This window comes from Perna viridis, chromosome 10 (assembly GCF_037379345.1).
Source record: "Perna viridis isolate PV_CMFRI_1.1 ecotype Kerala chromosome 10, ASM3737934v1, whole genome shotgun sequence".
NCBI lineage: Eukaryota > Metazoa > Mollusca > Bivalvia > Mytilida > Mytilidae > Perna > Perna viridis.
Genome location: NC_142454.1, coordinates 25,305,912 through 25,325,101, shown reverse-complemented (window position 1 = coordinate 25,325,101; position 19,190 = coordinate 25,305,912). Strand labels below are relative to the sequence as shown.

At 32.6% G+C, this 19,190-nt stretch overlaps 1 protein-coding gene across 5 annotated transcripts in view; it reads right to left on the bottom strand.

The window, feature by feature from the left end:
* LOC148605115 (uncharacterized) overlaps window positions 1-19,190 on the bottom strand; it is a 29,612-nt gene that overhangs the window by 7,489 nt on the left and 2,933 nt on the right. For 2 of the 5 annotated variants that reach the window (XM_088550606.1, XM_088550609.1), the window contains exons 3-11: window positions 15,907-16,115; window positions 14,226-14,288; window positions 10,679-10,741; window positions 8,822-8,967; window positions 7,646-7,709; window positions 5,661-5,777; window positions 3,352-3,550; window positions 2,156-2,242; window positions 404-520 (exon numbers count right to left, since the gene is read on the bottom strand). In XM_088550606.1, coding sequence (XP_088406732.1) covers window positions 404-520; window positions 2,156-2,242; window positions 3,352-3,550; window positions 5,661-5,777; window positions 7,646-7,709; window positions 8,822-8,967; window positions 10,679-10,741; window positions 14,226-14,288; window positions 15,907-16,115 — 1,065 coding nt within the window. Of the gene's footprint in view, window positions 1-403; window positions 521-2,155; window positions 2,243-3,351; window positions 3,551-5,660; window positions 5,778-7,645; window positions 7,710-8,820; window positions 8,968-10,678; window positions 10,742-14,225; window positions 14,289-15,906; window positions 16,116-19,190 lie in introns of all 5 variants that reach the window. The other 3 variants (XM_088550607.1, XM_088550610.1, XM_088550608.1) reach the window with 2 other exon arrangements.

Genomic DNA, 19,190 nt, shown 5'->3' with positions numbered 1-19,190 from the left:
TTTAAGGATTTTACATAATGATAAAACTGTCAATAAACATTTTTTATCAAATTACTATTATAAATGTACATGACCTGAGTTGCTCATTTACTTTTGTTACTTTGTATGTATGATTTTAGTTACTTTATGTTCTTTGTTGTGTATGTCTGTTTTCCATGTCTGTTCTTTGTCCCTGGATTACATTCTTTTGATTATCGCTATAACCTTGGTTCCCTTGATTACTCTTTCAAGTTTCAAAAATACATTGACGAATTTTGAAAATATTTGGTTAACATTATTTTTCAAGTATAAACTTAAAGTGACAAATGGAAATACATATAACCCTTATCACTCAGCTAGAATACCAAACAGAAAATCACAAAACATAATTAAAAGATACAACTAAGATATATAAAAATAAGACCTTTTGTAACACATCAATGTTATTTTGTGTTAACTTTCTCCTCAAGTCTTTAATTGGTTTAGATAGTTCAGCAGGAATGTCTTGACTTTCATCACTAGCATCACCAGATTCTGTAGCCTGAAAAAATTGTAACATCTTAATACATGTGTATCATATTTCAATATATAGACAGCAGTGTTTTATCGAATGTTCCAAGTGTAATTAATTTCGATAATTCACACTGTGAAATAATATCTGTAATTTCACTTTTGGACTTCCTCCCACAAAAACGCCACAACTTTGATATTAATTGACCAATCACAGAATTTATAAATTCATGTTGAAAATATCAATAAATTATAAAGAAAATCTATATAATAAACAGGATAATCAATTGGTTATCGTGAATTACCAAAATATGATCAGTCATGCCAAGAATGCTTGAAGATTTAATTCATAACAAGTTCCTCACACCTGTTCAATCTAGGCATTATTCAGCACTCCTTATTATATTACGGTTATTCACTCTTTCCAGTCAATTACCCTTTTTATCATGTTTGTAAACTAATACATGAAGTTGCATAAGATACGCTGCTACCTTCGCTCAGAAGTTGCCATTGGACAAAATCTTTTACAAAGTGTGTGCCCCATCTATATAAAACAATTTGAATTAAATCCATTGAGTAAGAGCTTGGATTTTTGTAATGAAAATTTTTCCTATCATTCCATGTAATGAAAAATGGCGAAGTCCCGCAAAAGAGGAAGTTGATACAGGAGGACACCTAAAATTGCTAAAAACAATACCTTATCTATATGAAGCCACACACCAAACTTGAAATGTATTTGGGAATTGGGAACCAAAATTTTCATAACAAAAAATGTTTCATATAATTTTGCCAGTTGTCTTGTAAGTCAAGGCAAGCCATATCACCTCAAATGCAGGCAAAACCATGCCATTAGTAATACCAACTCTGATTAGGCAGTAACAATATAAGAGCATAGTAATGCTGATCCATGGCATGATTTTGCCTGCGACTGACGTGCAGTATCACAATACTGACTGGAGAATTTTGGAGAATTTCACTCATACATGTAGAAGAAATACTGCAAAAATAATGTAAGTTAAGTTATCACCACTCCTAAATCATTAATGTTACTTGTATTTACTTTGATATGAAATAAACATAAATATAAGGAATTGGGAATGGTACACATTTTGGTTTAATACCTACAATTAATGTTATATGTGCTACAAAGGAAAATACCAAGAAAATTCAGCAAGATGGCTGAATATGGTTTTAAGTACATGAATTTACTCCAACTCTTGGATATTAAGACTTCTACTCCAGCAATGCTAGAAATTGTCTGGCAAGCTATTTTCTTGGTGTCATCATAAATATATAGGAAAAGACCTCACTTCTTACATTTTAAGAGTATTCAAAGAATATGTCAAAGGTAAAACCAAGACTTGATTAGACTGCAGCTGTGAGGAAATTTGGAGTATTTTGAAGAGTGTTCCAGGTTTTACCCATCTCATATGAATCACTATACCTGACTAACACATTTGAAAGAGTAATCAAGGAAACCAAGGTTATAGCTGTAATCAAAAGAATGTAATCCAGGAACAAAGACCTGACATGGAAAACAGACATACTCAACAAAGAACGTAAAGTAACTAAAATCATACATACAAAGTAACAAAAGCAAATGAGCAACTCTGGGAGCATGGACCAGGTGCACCGGTAGGGTAGTTGAAGTAACTTTTATACACACCTTTGAATCAGCTGAAGGCAGTAAAACAGCTTGTCCTATGAAGTTGTCCAATTGAGTCACTCTTCTTCCACATTCTTCATAAGAATCCTTGAAGATAAAACAATGTTAAAGAACTTTATTTCATTGTGTATTTATTAAAACCATTTTTGCTAGTTTTCTGAGCAGGCTCAGTTAGTACTCCAGTGAGCTAAATGCTACTATCACATTAAAGTCAGTTTTCAATCAACTTTTTACATGAATGTGTTTCACCTTCCCCATCAAAGTACCAACTGAGGCCAGAAAATTAGCAATTTTCTGAGCTGAGTTTGAATTTCTGTTTACTATGGCAATTTAAACAAAATATCAAAAATAAAAATATGTAGGCTTTTCAGCGATGAATCACATTTTGCATGATTCTTACCTGGAGTGCTACTTCAGCAATTAAAACAGGACATTCTCAAGATATGGTTCAACATGTGAAAAACCACATTTAGGTGTAAGTATTTATAAGAATCAGGCAAAATGGGAAAAATCAGAAACATGCATGTCAAAAACCCACCAATCTGACAATGAAATATTACTCAAGGATGATTTATTTGAAAAGACCATTATTTGACATTTGCATCATTGGATTTACACAGAAATTTTTCAATAGAATCTTAGAAAATGAGGTTTTTGACAGAGTTATTTGCCCTTGAAATGTCCATTTCAGTGCATTTCAATGAAATTGTTACTCAATGGTCCAGCATGATATGGAAAATCTTGTCTGTTTTCCTTGATTCTGATGGTGCAAATAGTCAAATTACACTAACAAATAGATGGTTTTTTTTCATAACATGTTTCACCGACTGCCTGATTCTTAGATGGACTGACACTTAAATATTCAATATTTACCCTAGAAAGATAATAAATGGTAATTTCACCAAAAATACAGACCTTCAAACAATTATAATGAACAACTGTGTAAAGATTGGAGCAAATACAAACAGGGCATTCATGATATGATACTACACATAAAATCATAAACCTCTCCATTTATTTAAATATATTTTCATAACTCTGAAACTAAATATAGAAGTTTCTACCAAAGTATACGTGAAACAGAATAGCGATCAGGTGACTTGCGTTTCCATAGAAGAGTGCATAGGCTTCAAAATGATCAGTAACATCTATTAGTCCCAAATAACCTAATACTAGTATGGAATGCTGAAACTTACTGTTAGAAAGTGAAGTAAAATCTCCACACATTTTTCCTCTTCCAATCCCTGATCTTCTAAAGCCTCCATGGCATCTGTCCAATCATTGTCGTACATCTCTGTAAACTTTTCTGCTATTTTCATTGGTCGATTAGGGTCAGATAAATCTGTAATTCCAGGGTTGTTGTTCCGCAACCTGTCTCCAGCTATGGCACTTAACCTATAAAATGATTTAAAAAAATACTGCCATGAAGATAAGATTTGTTTTGTTTTCCTTATTAAAAACTTCCTCTTTCTGATAAAACATGATTTGTCTCCCTTTTAGAAAATTTTGTGTATCCATTAGTACATAATATAAACAACTCAGCTAGTATTATCAAAACAATGACTTTGAACAGACTTAAAATGATACCAATTTATTTCATTACGCTCATAACATGAAAAACCAAAAGCAGAATAATCTTCCCTTGCAAAAGCAACTGTCGAGATTCATCTTCCTTTATATGCTTTCTCATGCGATGCCTTACAATAATATGAAGTTTCATCAAAATCAATTCAAGGATCTTTGCTGGTCTATTTAAGAATAACAAAGGGTTGTACTATCTTTTAAGATCTTTCATGCATGAACAATAAAAGAAGAAAAATAGATGGGGCAGTGTGCTCATATATGAGATATAAGTATTTGAAAATTTGGCGGGAAAAAAATTTAGCTAGATCTTACATAGGACGGGTCTTGGTAGCTTTTATCTATTAAAACAACTGAAGAAATAACAAAAATATCATAAAAACTTTCCAAGTAACATTTTAAGGTGGGCTTAATGAAACTATGAAAAGAAAAGTGGGGATCACTGGGTAAAAATGCTATGAAATGGATAAAACCAGAAGAGTCAGAAAATCTGACAAAAATGGCTGAACATGACCAGGTAAAATCCTTATTGAGGTTAAAGTCTAAACAAGAGTGATGGAAAGATAGTCAAAAAGATGATGTTTCCAATTCATCCTGTTGACATTTCAATTGCTTGTTTTCTAATTTTCGCAGATTATATCAAAAAACCTCTTTTTGTGGGAGGGAGGTTTACAAATGATAGCAGCAGTTTTTAAGGTACAACAAAGATCACCAGTTTCATGTCCAGCCAAAATGAGTGAGATATTACACTTGTGTAACTTGGTATGAAGATATTCTAATGTAACAAGTTGGAATTGTCCTAAAGGAGACACATTTTTCTGATTTTGTATGGCAATCCAATAAAACAGGCAACTGATATCAGAAAGCAACCAAAATGACAATGTACATGTACATGTATGCCCATGATTTGTCTATGTTTTGTATACATGTAATTGGTGAATAGGTTGTATTTTACAGATTTCAAGTGAGGTTTTCAATTTCATCTAGAAAAATCATGTTCAATATCAACATTGCTGATTAAAATAAACTTCTATGATTCAATCTAGATTTTTTTTTTACCAAATTACTTGTAATCCATGAAGTGAGAATACATAAACAAATTGATTTTACCAACCAGGAGTTACCTATCTTGTTAGAGCTTCATCTTTTTGTTTGTTTTTTTTTCTTATTCTCTACCAACCAAGAGTTACTTACCTTGTCAGATCTTCATCTTTTTGTTTCTTCTCATCAGTTACCAACCAAGAGTTACCTACCTTGTTAGAGCTTCATCTTTTGTTTCTTCTCATTCTCTACCAACCAAGAGTTACCTACCTAGTCAGAACTTCATCCTTTTGTTTCTTCTCATCATCTACCAACCAGAACTTCATTGATTTTTTTTTATCTTATCATCTACCAATCAAGAGTTACCTACCTTGTTAGAGCTTCATCTGTCTGTTTCATCTCATCAGTTACCAACCAAGAGTTACCTTCCTTGTTAGATCTTCCTCGGTTTGGTTTACCTTATCGTGTACTACTCAAGAGTTACCTACAATGTTAGATCTTCATCGATTTGTTTTATCTTATCGTCTTCCAATCAAGAGTTACCTACCTTGTTAGAGCTTCATCTTTTTGTTTCTTCTCATTCTCTACCAACCAAGAGTTACCTACCTAGTCAGAACTTCATCCTTTTGTTTCTTCTCATCATCTACCAACCAGAACTTCATTGATTTTTTTTTATCTTATCATCTACCAATCAAGAGTTACCTACCTTGTTAGAGCTTCATCTATCTGTTTCATCTCATCAGTTACCAACCAAGAGTTACCTTTCTTGTTAGATCTTCCTTGGTTTGGTTTACCTTATCGTGTACTACTCAAGAGTTACCTACAATGTTAGATCTTCATCGATTTGTTTTATCTTATCGTCTTCCAATCAAGAGTTACCTACCTTGTTAGAGCTTCATCTTTTTGTTTCTTCTCATCCTCTTTTAAGTCTCGCTCTTCATTTAATTGTGTTGTTAACTGTTGTATGTTCCTGTTTTTCCTATTATTTTCATCTTGTAGGCTTAAAAGATACAAGTGTTTCATGTAGATCATAGTAAGCCACTATGTATAAACAAGAATGTGCGAGTCATTTCTAATTACTACTGCACCCCAGTTTTAGTAGATGGTCCAAAATATAAACTTAGCCCTCAAACAGAAATTTGTTGATGCCAAAGCTGCATTAAATCAAATCCCAAAATATCACACACATATGTAAAGCTTGTGTCAAAATATCGTCCGACTGTGAAAAGTAGTTGCAGAGAAAACTGTTACAAATTTTTTTATATTCAAACCGTATGATCAAAATATAAACAAAGTCATCAAACAGGAATTTATTGTTGCCTTGACCTGAAATGAAATCCCACAATATGGTACACCTATATAAAGCTTGTGTCAAAATATCTAGTGGCAGTGACAAGTAGTTGCTGTCACTGTTACAACAAGAAATCTGTGAAATCAAGTGATACCCCCATTTTCCATCATGATATAATGAAATTAAACAAATAAAAATCCATGGTAGGCAGGATTTTGTTGTATTTTTTTCCAAAAATAGATCCCACCATATAGGAAAAAGTGTTAAAAAATTTCAAGCCACTGTGATGAGTAAGTTGCTAAGAAAAGTGTGGCAAATTTGTAACAGACAGACAAACAGACAAGGGTAGAACAGTCTACTCCTGCTCCAATGGATATCAAAAAGTGTGATGGACAGACTGAAAAGAGTAAAACAGTATACCTCCCCACCACCCTTTTCCAAGTGGGGGTATAAATAGTGATTATTGAATTTGTAAACATCACTCATACAAATGTGATAACATACCACTATTGAGTAAAGGTATGAAAGGTGAATGTATGTTTGGTTATTTTCAGTGTGAACTTTCGTTTTCATTCTTAGTTGCTAGTATTTCATATTGAAAACAAAAATGGTATGGATAGAGAAATAAATGTTTGATAAAAACACAACTTCTCAGGGTTTTCTGTATAAACTGAAATGTAACTGTTTCAATGATGAAAATCAGTGTTTTCATATTATTTTAAATTGGTGTTGGTGTTCATAAAAATTATCATCTCAATATAGACATGTATGAGAAATATCAGTACCTGCAAAAGACTGAGTATCTTGTGTTGACTGTGACTTTGCCAATAAACAATTTTTAACCCTTCACAAAAATTATGGGTGTTGAAGTATTAGATTAACTGTTATACCCAGATATTGCCAATACAGCAAGCACGGATCCAATGACTGGCATGCTGTGTGTACACCTCCTCTTAATCGGTAAGAAAAAAAATTTTTACCACAAGTTTCACCCCATAATATTTTTTTGCCTTGCTCTGCATGGCATTTAATTCAAATAACAGCCCCCTAAACTCCAATCCTGGATCCGCCCCTGTATAGGGCTTGTAAAACTGTAGCCCAATTTATTTTTTATCCAGAATTTTTACTGTTCAAAAAATTCAAAAATGAAGTCTGATTTTAGTTAGCTACTTCTGGGTACATAAACGTGATGCATATTATCACTTTTCTATTATTTGTTGTTACTGAACTCATTATAGTGTAGAAATAGTTAATCATCATATTTTATTATCCTATTTATGCAAAAAAGGTTTTGTTAATCAGATTGTAGTCTTTATCCCATAACAACCACTCCCTATCCTTTTTAATGTTGTAATTAACTTCTGGTCAAATGAACTTTGTATGTCTAACTCATATAACTGCATTTGGATATTTATATATGATCTGTTGAAAATAACAGTGAAAAAAAATGTTAAAATTAACATGTATGGTTAACCATGTAGCTCTTTTTGGTATTCGATATTCGGTACTGCTTACATTTAATTGGTTAACCATTTCCCTAATTTCATCGCTTTTATTAAACTATTTGTTTACAATACCTCTGCATCTGTGTAAACTGTTCTTGGTATGCTCTTTGGAAATTTTCTAAGTCAATTCTCAAACAGAAATTCAAAAAGAGACATACAACTGATTTATAACCACAACATACCAGTATTACAAACTGATTTAAAAGGTGGGACATTCAAGTACAATAAAACCTGTCTAAACCAAACCCTGAATAATCTGACAACATGTCTAAACCAAACCCTTGATAATCTGACAACCTGTCTAAACCCAACCATAAAATTATCTGACAACCTGTCTAAACCCAACATGAATAATCTGACAACCTGTCTAAACCAAACTGAATAATCTGACAATCTGTCTAAACCCAACCCTGAATAATCTGACAACCTGTCTAAACCAAACTGAATAATTTCAAAACCCATCTAAACCCAGCCTGAATACTCTGACAACCTGCCTAAACCAAACTCTGAATAATCTGACAACCTGTCTAAACCCAACCATGAATAATCTGACAACCTATCTCAACCCAGCCCTGAATACTCTGACAACCTGTCTAAACCAAACCCTGGATAATCTGACAACCTGTCTAAAGTCAAGACTGAATAATCTGACCTGTCTAAACACAAACCTGAATAATCTGACAACCTGTCTAAAACTAACCCTGAATACTCTGACAACCTGTCTGAACCAACCATGAATAATCTGACCTGTCTAATCCCAACTATGAATAATCTGAAAAACTGTCTGAACACAGCTCCCAGGAGCCTGAATTGCTCACCTTGTTGAATTTTGTCTTTCAAGAGCAGTAAATTTAAGAAGAATTTCTATCATAGTTTTCAAGGTATCAGCTGAAAACTGTAAAAAAAAAAAAAAAAAAAAAAATTTCATTTTTCATTTATCAATTGTCTGACTTCTATCCCTGAAGACTTTTGTAGTCTAATAATATGGATCATTTAAGCTATTGTAAGAATTTGGCTAAACCTAATGGTTTTGGAGATTTATGCACAAAATTACTGTCTGACCTCTATGTTCTATATTTAGTAATTGTGGCCATGTTTATCAACCAATCAAAAATATCCACATCAGTTCTATGCAAGATACCCAAAAAAAGTACTATACTGAGTTTGGTTCCAATGGCCTTCGTGCAGATGAGCTAAAAAGGCATGAAAAAATGTGACAGGAAAAATATTCAGATTTAATTAGTTACCTATGAGCTTCTTTTTGACTGTTGTGCATATTCTGTTCAATCTTAGCAGCATGCTGCTTTAAGGCATAATACTCCTGATCTTTTTTCTGGTTTTCCTGTCTTAGTTTCTCATTTTCTTTCTCTAAGGCAGTAATTGTATGGTTTGTACTGAAAATTATATATATATTTTTTTTTCAAAAGGTCAAATGTATCTTTCAATTTCAATAAGCAACTGTGACTATCATCTGCAAGTATACACTTTAAGTGTAAAAGTTTGTAGGAATCAGGCAAAATGGGAAAAATTATAAACATGCATGTCAAAACTCCACCTATCTGACAATAAAATATCACTCAAGGATGCTTTCTCTATTTGAAAAGACCATTATTTGATCTCTGCATCACTGGATTTTCTGAGAAATGTTCATTTTTAGTGCATTTCAATGAAATTGTAACTCAAAGGTCCAGCATGATATTGAAAATCTTGTCTTGTTTTCCTTGATTCTGTTGGTGCAAATAGTCAAATAGTGTATGTAATTCTTGTTCTAGTTTCATTTTCTTCACCAGAATTTCCGATGTAGAACGTATTGAAATCCAGAGACCGATCTGTATTTTACTGTTTATTTCCAGGTACTCGAAACTCTGTATTACAATGCAAAATCTTCCAATTTATGTATTTTCTTACTTCATTTATCATGTAGAAATAGTTATTGGTCATTTTTATTAGTATTTTTTACACCGAAAGTTTTTTACCCTCAACACTGAACCCAATGCTCTCTAAATGAAAAATCCCTATGCTTTTGAATGGTAAACTATGACCCATTCTTGTGAAATCATGGGGTCACATGCCGAGACTTACACACCCTATTACACTATCAAAATGATAGTTTTTTCCACACCATGTTTCACCTACTGCCTGGTTCTTACAGGGACTGACACTTAACAACCAAAAATGGTTCATACAAGAACAAGTTACACAAATCTGACTTGTATGAGGGGCTTAAATATAGAACATTGTTCAAGTCTATTTAGTATAGAAAAATTATGGCATATTCTGCTGATTTAGCTCAATTTGATGATGCAGCTTAAACATATTTTTTGCACTGCTTTAAAAAGTTTGACCATACTTTATCTTATTCTTCTTCTTAGAAGTGTTTGAAAGACGGAGATCTCTAACGTGATGACTTCAAAAGGTTAACAGGTATGCAGCCTAATTTTTTTCAACTATTTCCAAGATAAGTACAATTCAAATTTTAAGATGGAAAGTTATTCATAATAATATATACAGGTACATGGATTGTAATTTATGCAGTAAGACCATCCATAAAAATTCTTGGTTTATCAATCAACTTACAAAAAAAATCCATATCCCTGTTAAGGTATAGATAAGGTCACAAGGCCCTTTTTAGTCTTAGAAAACCATTACGTCAAAAAATGAAAATAAGTCATAAAATAGGAAGTTAATGTCACTTGAGTCTGAAACTGATTTCCACAATATGGCATACTTATATAAAGCTTTCTCTCAAAATATCAAATGGCTGTGATAAGTACTTGCAGAGACAACTGTTACATGAAAGGTGTAGACTGACAAATGGACAAACAGATGTAGAACAGACAGACAGACACCATAATAACTATCAACCACCCACTTCCTAAGCAGGAGTAAAATAATATTCACCTAACTGTCTTCTGAAATCTGAATGAACGGAAACAGTAGATCAACATTTTTTAAAGAATTGCATAGTAAATATAACATGGTATAATGTCCAACACCCTTTTTGACTGGTTGAACCAGTACACCAAACAATACTATTATTCTGTCTAATTGTGCAAAATAAATTCTACAGTTCTTTCTAAACTTGGCTTTGACTAAAGGACTTACTTTTTCTCTTTTTCCTTTGTAACATTTTCCAACTCTGCACTCAGATTTTTCACCTGGTTTTGCCTGAATAAAGAAAAATATGTTATATTCTAATTATTGGCATGTTCCTTACAATGTACTTCAACTTCCAAGATCTTCTTAGATATTTTTCACAATGAGTGAGAATACTATTCTGTAATAAAGGTTAAAATTTTGTGGTGGGCAAAATAACATATGATATCTGTAGGAAAACTGGCTGGTCTAGTTTGGCCATATCAGCATTCACAAAGAAATATCACCAAAAAATTTCACTTTTAAAAACCATTAATTTGACAACTGCAACTTTAATACTTAACAGACAAACAACTTAACATGAACTTCAAGAGGAAAAAGTGATTAAAAAAAAACAGGGATCATTCCTAATATAACACATTTTAAAAAATACCCAAAACATTTTAGGCAAGCTTGCTGCAATCACTCACTCTAAAACTTAATATTCTGTCCTATATGCTGCTACTTGTCAATATATTTCTTTCATACAAAAATCACTTATTTCTTTTGGATAAGAATTATGTATTTTATTTGGTCTAATCCTTATCTAGCTCCTCCCCTAAAACATGTTTTGTATTTTTTTACCTTGGTACATACATTTAACCCCTATAATCAACCTCATAACAATATATCTCCTTCTTTCACAGATAATTTTGGTTTAAGATTATTCTAATTAGAAAAATGAAGAGTTGAAGTGTTCATTTTTCTACTATGCTATAACAGCATAAAAGAAAAATGAACACTTCCACTATCTCCTCTTTGAAATAAAAAACCATCATTTTTCACCTTACAAGGGCAATAACTCTAACAAGGAGTCATCCAACAACTTTGATCTCCCTGCACACTCTTGTATACTTTATTATAAGGATCAATTCAGCAATTAAAAGAATTATGCTAAACCTAACAGTTTTGGAGGTATGTGCAAAAAAACTTCTGACTGACCCCCCTTGTTCTATATTTAGTAACGGCGGCCATGTTTATCGACAGATCGAAAATTCAATAAATCATTAAAGGTGACAACAACACAAGACAAAAACTACAAGGAAAACAATGACAACAGAAGCCAGATGATGGTAGTAGTTAACAACTAATAAAAATGATACATACAAATTACCAATAATATTGTATTATTCAATGTGAAAATAAATCCATTGTAGATAGGTTTTTAGTTTTATATGGGAGCAAGTTTTTGTGATGAAAATGTTCTCTATCATTCCATATGGTGAAAAATGACATAATCCAGGACAGCACCAAAATTGCTTACAATGTATTCCCAATCTGTATAAAGCCTCTCACCAAATTTGAAATTAATCCACCCATTGAAAACCAAGATAATTGCTACTAAATTCAGACAGATGGAATGACAGACTGTGATTGAGGTGTATAATTATCACATCTAACAAAATATAACAAATTTCTATATAAATGTTGTGGTACAGGTGTTCCAAGACATTACGTCTGATCAGTAGCATTTGAACCAAATACAGTGTACATATGATTTATATCTAGATCCAAACATAAATTGTATTCTAGAAGAAGTACTCTAAACAAAAATTAGAATCAAATCCAAAATCTATTAAAAAACACTTATGAAGAATTTCTTAACTTCATAAAAAGATTACTATTGTCACAGTCTCTCACTTTTTTGCAAAAGAAAAAGAGATTATTTTCTTGATATTTTCAAAAAAAAACTTTTGTAATAAAAATTTCCATTAAATTTCTTTAGGACTTTTTCTCACCAATTATCTCCCTCTTGACAAAGGCTATCTACATGATCTAGAATAAATGTTTGTAGTATTACCCTATGTAGTTTTATGTTGAAATTTCTCTTAAAATTATTTAAAAACAAGATTGCTACGCATAGCCATATGTCCTCCACTGCCACAAAAAAATAGATGTGCAAAAGCCCCATATCTCCTGTAAAATTTAAGACTTGTCAAAACAAAATTGCCGAGCAATATGATCATATATGTATGGTGACTATTAATCCTACAAAATTTTAACAAAATCTGAAGAGCAGTTTCTAAGAAGTTGCGACCACAAAGTGTTCCAATAGGTAACATGTAAAAAATCAACAGTCCCATAACTCCAATAAAATATGCCAAATCAAATCTCCCATGCAATATGATCAACTACATATGGTTACTAACAATCCTAAATAATTAAAACAAAATTAATTCAGTGGTTTCCAAGAAGTTGTGACCACAATTTGTCATTATAGTAAACCATGTAAAAAATCAACAAAGTCCCATAACTACCCTAAAATATGCCACAACAAAATGGCAGTTCAATATAATCAACTACATATGTTGAATAACAACCCTAGAAAGTTTGAACAAAATCCATTCAGCAGTCTCCAAGAAATTGCGCCCATCAAGTGTCCCTTAAGTGAACCATTTCAAAATCAACAAAATCCCATAACTCCCCTAAAATATGCCACATCAAAATGGTAGTTTGATATGATCAACTACATATGGTGACTAACAACCCTTTAAAGTTTGAACAAAACCTGTCCAGCGGTCCGAGAGGAGTTGCATCCACGAATCGTGAACAAAGTAAAAAATCAACAAAGTCCCATAACACCCGTAAAATTTGCTGAATCAAAAATGGTGGTTAAATATGATCAACTATATATGGTAACTAACAAACCTACAAAATTTGAACAAAATCCGTTCAGTGGCCTATAAGGAGTTGCATCCATAAAGTGTTCCTAAAGTGAACCATGAAAAAAAATCAACGAAGTCCCATAACTCCCATAAAACTTGCTGAATCAAAATGGCGGTCAAATATGATCAACTATATATATGGTGACTAACAACCCTACAAAGTTTGAACAAAATCCATTCAGCCGTCTCTGAGAAGCTGCATCCACAAGGTTTGGACGCATGCCTGCACACAGCACAGACACTGGTTTTTATAAGTCCCCTCTCGTGTTGAGGCAGGGGATAATAACATTTTATACCATAACAAAAACATTTAACTCATGAAAAATACTTGTGTTACCGGCTGATTCTGCCTTGGACATGGTATTAATTCAAGTACGGCTGTATAGGTCCCAAGATCCTTATGTCCAAGGGTCAATACAGCGAACCAGGATTCAATACAAGGCCAAAACAGAATCAGCCAGTCAGTAACACTTTTATCAAATAATTCAACAAGTCTGTACACCTGGTTGGTATAACCATTTTGTGTGGAAATCCATATTTGCCCTTTGATGAACCAGACACAGGAAGTGGATATAAAAAAGGCCAATGAATTCTTGGGTATTGGACAGGGCCAAAAATTGGGAAAATTATTAACCAGGAAGATTTTCATGACTATTCACATATCTATATGGACTAGGGCAACTTGAAACATATTTGTATAAATATAAGTATAATCCACCTTAATGTTACTGTAATATTTAAGGTTATAAGGCTATCCATGCATATAGAGTATTTTAATTGAAATAAACATAATAATCATAATAGGTTTACATTTATTTCCATCTAAACTTTGCTTTAATTAAAGGACTTACTGTTTTTCTTTTTCATCTGTTACTTTTTTCACCATTGCCTCAAGACTTTTTATTCTTTCTTGACTGAATAAAAGAACATAGTTTGTTACATTTTTACCATATGCAAGAACCTCTTCTTTACCTCAATTCTCTACACACTCCACAAAGAATGAAATTTTTATAACTTAATCTACAGAAAGAACTATAATTGTTGAGATTAAACAAGAAAAAAATATTACATTAGGTTGACTATTCCCAGGACAGAATTAGTATACACCACCTGAAATTGGGAAACCACTTCTGTTTTACATGAAATCTTGATTATTCACCTATACAACCCTCAAAAAGCCTGGCTTCACTTGACCTTAAATTCTATCATTTTGTAATGATACAGTTACATACAGGACTGTTTCAATGTAGAGGTAAAAATACTCCTCCAATCTGCTGCGATCTAGACCAACAGCGTATGACACTTTGAAGCATTTGAAGAAACATAAACATATACAGTACCAAAATCAATCCATGCTTCCAATAGAGGACAAAAATATTGATTTGATTTATACAATCGAATTTACATATGATATCTGTAGGAAAACTGGCTGGTCTAGTTTGGCCATATCAGCATTCACAAAGAAATATCACCAAAAAATTTCAATTTTAAAAACCATTAATTTGACAACTGCAACTTTAATACTTAACAGACAAACAACTTAACATGAAGAAGTTGGTCTATTATCAAAGTTCAAGAGGAAAAAGTGATAAAAAAACAGGGATCATTCCTAATATAACACATTTTAAAACATACCCAAACATTTTAGGCAAGCTTGCTGCAATCACTCACTCTAAAACTTAATATTCTGTCCTATATGCTGCTATTTGTCAATATATTTCTTTCATACAAAAATCACTTATTTCTTTTGGATAAGAATTATGTATTATTTGGTCTAATCCTTATCTAGCTCCTCCCCTAAAACACGATTGGTATTTTTTACCATGGTACATACATGTAACCCCTATAATCACCCTCATAACAATATATCTCCTTCTTTCACAGTGAATTTTCGTTTAAGATTCTAATTAGAAAAATGAAGAGTTGAAGTGTTCATTTTTCTTCTATGCTATAACAGCATAAAAGAAAAATGAACACTTCCACTATTTCCTCTTTGAAAATGAAAAACCATCATTTTTCAACTTACAAGGGCAATAACTCTAACAAGGAGTCATCCGACAACTTTGATCCCACTGCATACTTTTGTATACTTTATTATAAGGATCAATTCAGCAATGGAAAGAATTATGCTAAACCTAACGGTTTTGGAGGTATGTGCAAAAAAGCTTCTGACTGACCCGTTTGTTCTATATTTAGTAATGGCAGCCATGCACGATAACCAGAGGAACATTCATACCAAGTTTGGTTCCAATTGGTCAAGAAGTGTCAGAGGAGAAGAGTTTTGCAAAATTGTTGACGACGACAGACAATGACAAAGTCAACGGACGTCAACGATGGGCAACGATGACAACAACTGATGCAAAGTCATAGCAATAGCTCACATGGCCTTTGGCCAGGTGAGCTAAAAAGTGGATCCAGGTTTAAATAAAAGAATTCAATGAAGCATCACAGTGAACCTCTTCGGTCAGTCAGCATGCCCTCCCATTCTTCAATTCCAGTATCTACCCAGATAAATACTCTACAAATATTTACCTTTCTTTCACTTTCTGTTTATAGTTTTTCATTTCATCATAATGTTCCTTTCTAATTCTGTCTATTTCAATTTTGTGTTGTCTATTTAAGTAATCAATGTCATCATTCAGTTTAGCTATTTCATCACTATGTTTAACCTTTAATCTCTCAATTTCATCTTCCAGTTTTTTTCTTTCCTCCTTAACTTCATCAAATTCAATGCCCAGTTCCTGGAAGAAAATAACATGCTTATACATGAGAAAAATGTCCATGGTACAATAACCCCAGCAGTAAAATTATCTTATAAACCAGAAAACTAGATGCCTCCCCATTCATTATTAATTGAAGCATGCACCTTAAATTAAAACTAGAAAAACTGTGAGCAATGCTCACAAACTTGATACCTCCCTGACTCCCCCATTTGACAACATGCCCCTTTTTAACCTCCATTTTAATTTGGATCAAAATCAAAAATAAAAGGTGCACAATTGGAACATGTAATAGATTCTGTGAAGGTTTCATTCAATTTAATTCAGTGGTATAGGAGAAATAACTAATGAGAGATGGGTCCCCTGTCCCCATATTGACAAATGACAAATACCGTGTTTTGCTACGCAAAAACCCTCAAATTGACCGAGATCAAACTAAAAAATAAGAGGTTTTCAATGGGAACATGTAATAAAGATTCTGTGAAATTTTCATTCAGTTTCATTCAGTGACAGAAGAGAAGTAACAGATAAAGATGGGTTCCTACATTTGCCCATATAAACTAAAGTCCATGTTTTTATATGTGAAAGCCCCAAATTGATTAATATCAAATTCTAAAATTGGAGGTGCACAATGGGAAAATGTAATAAAGATTCTGTGAAAGTTTCATTCAATTCTATACAGTGGTGTTGGAGGAGTAAGGGACTAGAGATGTGGCCCCCATGTAGCGGAAGGACAGACGAACAAAAGGACAGATGGAAAGAAGGACAGGCGGAAGAATAGATGGGCACCCCACCACTATATACTTTGCAAGTGGGGAGTATAAAAAACTTGTATTAAGACTGTATCATGAACCTGTTTCTGGTATGACCATATTTGTATAATATAATATACTTTATCAAAAATAGTGCATTTATGCCATGTAACCTTATAGAATACTGAACTTTATAATTCTAAATATTCTTTATTTTTTGCATGTTTTTAAACAATCATCTTTGGCCCTACACATCTCCATTACATGCTTTTAAAAACATCATACAAAATTCAAAATTTAGTTTAAAAACTGTGGAAAGAGGTAGCTGGACAAACCATGTACCCCCTATTTTGCAATTTTTAAGTTCAACATTCTATCACTTTACCATTTTATTTACAAAATCCAACTTCATAGGACCTACACATATCCCCATAATGAGTTTAAACATCCTACAAAATTTCAACCTTATAACTCAAAAACTGTGGGAGAAGATACCTGGACAAACCCTGGATCCCCTATTACTCCTATGGAATATTGAAAGGTTGAGGTACCTTTAAGGCTGAAATTCTCACCTTTATTTTTTGTGAAATTTGATGTTTGAATCATAGAAAACTTTTAATTGTTGAACTAAAGTGATAAGTCTAGAAATTTCCTATATTTATAACTTATCTGTACTGCACATTTTGATCACAATCATCGGTCAAAATAGCTAGTGTGTTTAAATTTTACAAAAACAGGAAGTAATGTATACAGTCCATATGAAATACAAATGTCTGTGCCAATAAATGCCCAGGTAATATCTTGATATTCTGAAGCATTTTTGTCTCTTTTATCGGAATTCCTGAAGATTTGGTGGGTCTACATTGGTGCATGTATCATATTTTGTACCAAATTTAGCTATTTTTGCCAAACCTTGAGTTTTCAACTACATTCAACTTAACATTACTCAACCAGAACTAACTACAGAATTTAATATGGTAAAGTTGTTGTAATTCATTAAGTCCTGAACAAAAATGCAGATTGGTAACCTTCTATTGCCATATTTAAAAATTCAACCTAGTAGGGAGCCCAAAACACTCCTAAGTGTACCCAGTCCTTTCTAACAACCTTTTATGTCATCAAATCAAACTCCTATGACCCTACACAACTGTAATATCTGTATAAACAAGCTACAAACAATATTGAATGTGAAATTTTGAAATGTCATAGTTTGACAATCTCTAATTTTACACAATATTTTACAAAAATAAAACTCAATTTGCCCCTGCAAATCACCATTGTGCACATAAACATCCTAAACAATTATATAGCTGTAGCTAAAAATAGCTGGATGAATCATGTACCCCTTTAAGGATGAATGAATAAATGGACAGGGGTAAATTAATATGCCCCTTTTTTGGTTGCAAGGGCATTTAAAATCTAGCCGTCAAAAAGGGAGAAGGACTCACAATAAAAATGGATTAACAACAACCTAACACAGATACTGCAATGCATTTCTTGTATTTACTTCTGACCAAAATTAACTTTTCAAGTAAACCTACCACTCTCAATAAGTTCTCAACAAATTGCTGGCTTGGGAATACCTTGATTTCAAGGGGTATATAAAGATATCCACACAATCTTCATTTGGCATGCTCGGGTCAAACAATTAGCAAAGTATATTATGATATACACAGCTAATATTGTTCATGTGAAATTCATGTGAATTGAGCTTCACATGAAATACACTTAACTTGAATTTCATGTGATGCTTTAATTCAGATGGATTTCACTTGAATATATAATGTTTGCCAAATTCAAAAGTGTTGCATCCCCTCATAGGAATATATAACCAACTTTTTGCTATTTTAAATCTTTTTAAGTGTCCTGTCAAATGGGTCATTTGTCAATTAATTTAAGTGTTACTCAATTGGAGCTGGGGCAGTTCTAACAATCTATTGTTCAATCATTGTTCATTGACTTAACTGTATGAAAAAAATATTATGGAACCTGACTAAGACAATCCATGCTATATATTTGTATTTATGACTATACATATACATACCAGTTAACCACTGGATAGTTCATTTTGGAAATTCTCCTCCATTGACACGATCTTATGTGGAATATTTTTACTTCAGAGGATCTTTTATGTAAAAATTTAATTATTTAATGTGCATTCAAAGAAATGAATTAATTTTATCCAAAAACTTCCAACAAATCTTATATTTTTATATGGGAGATTCTAAATTTTTCATTAATTTTGTGCCATTCTCCCCAATCCCCAATGGGGGAAGGGTTAACAGGTATGTCATATACCTTCATGTGCTTAAACTCTAGTTGTTTGTTTTATGTTTGAATCAAG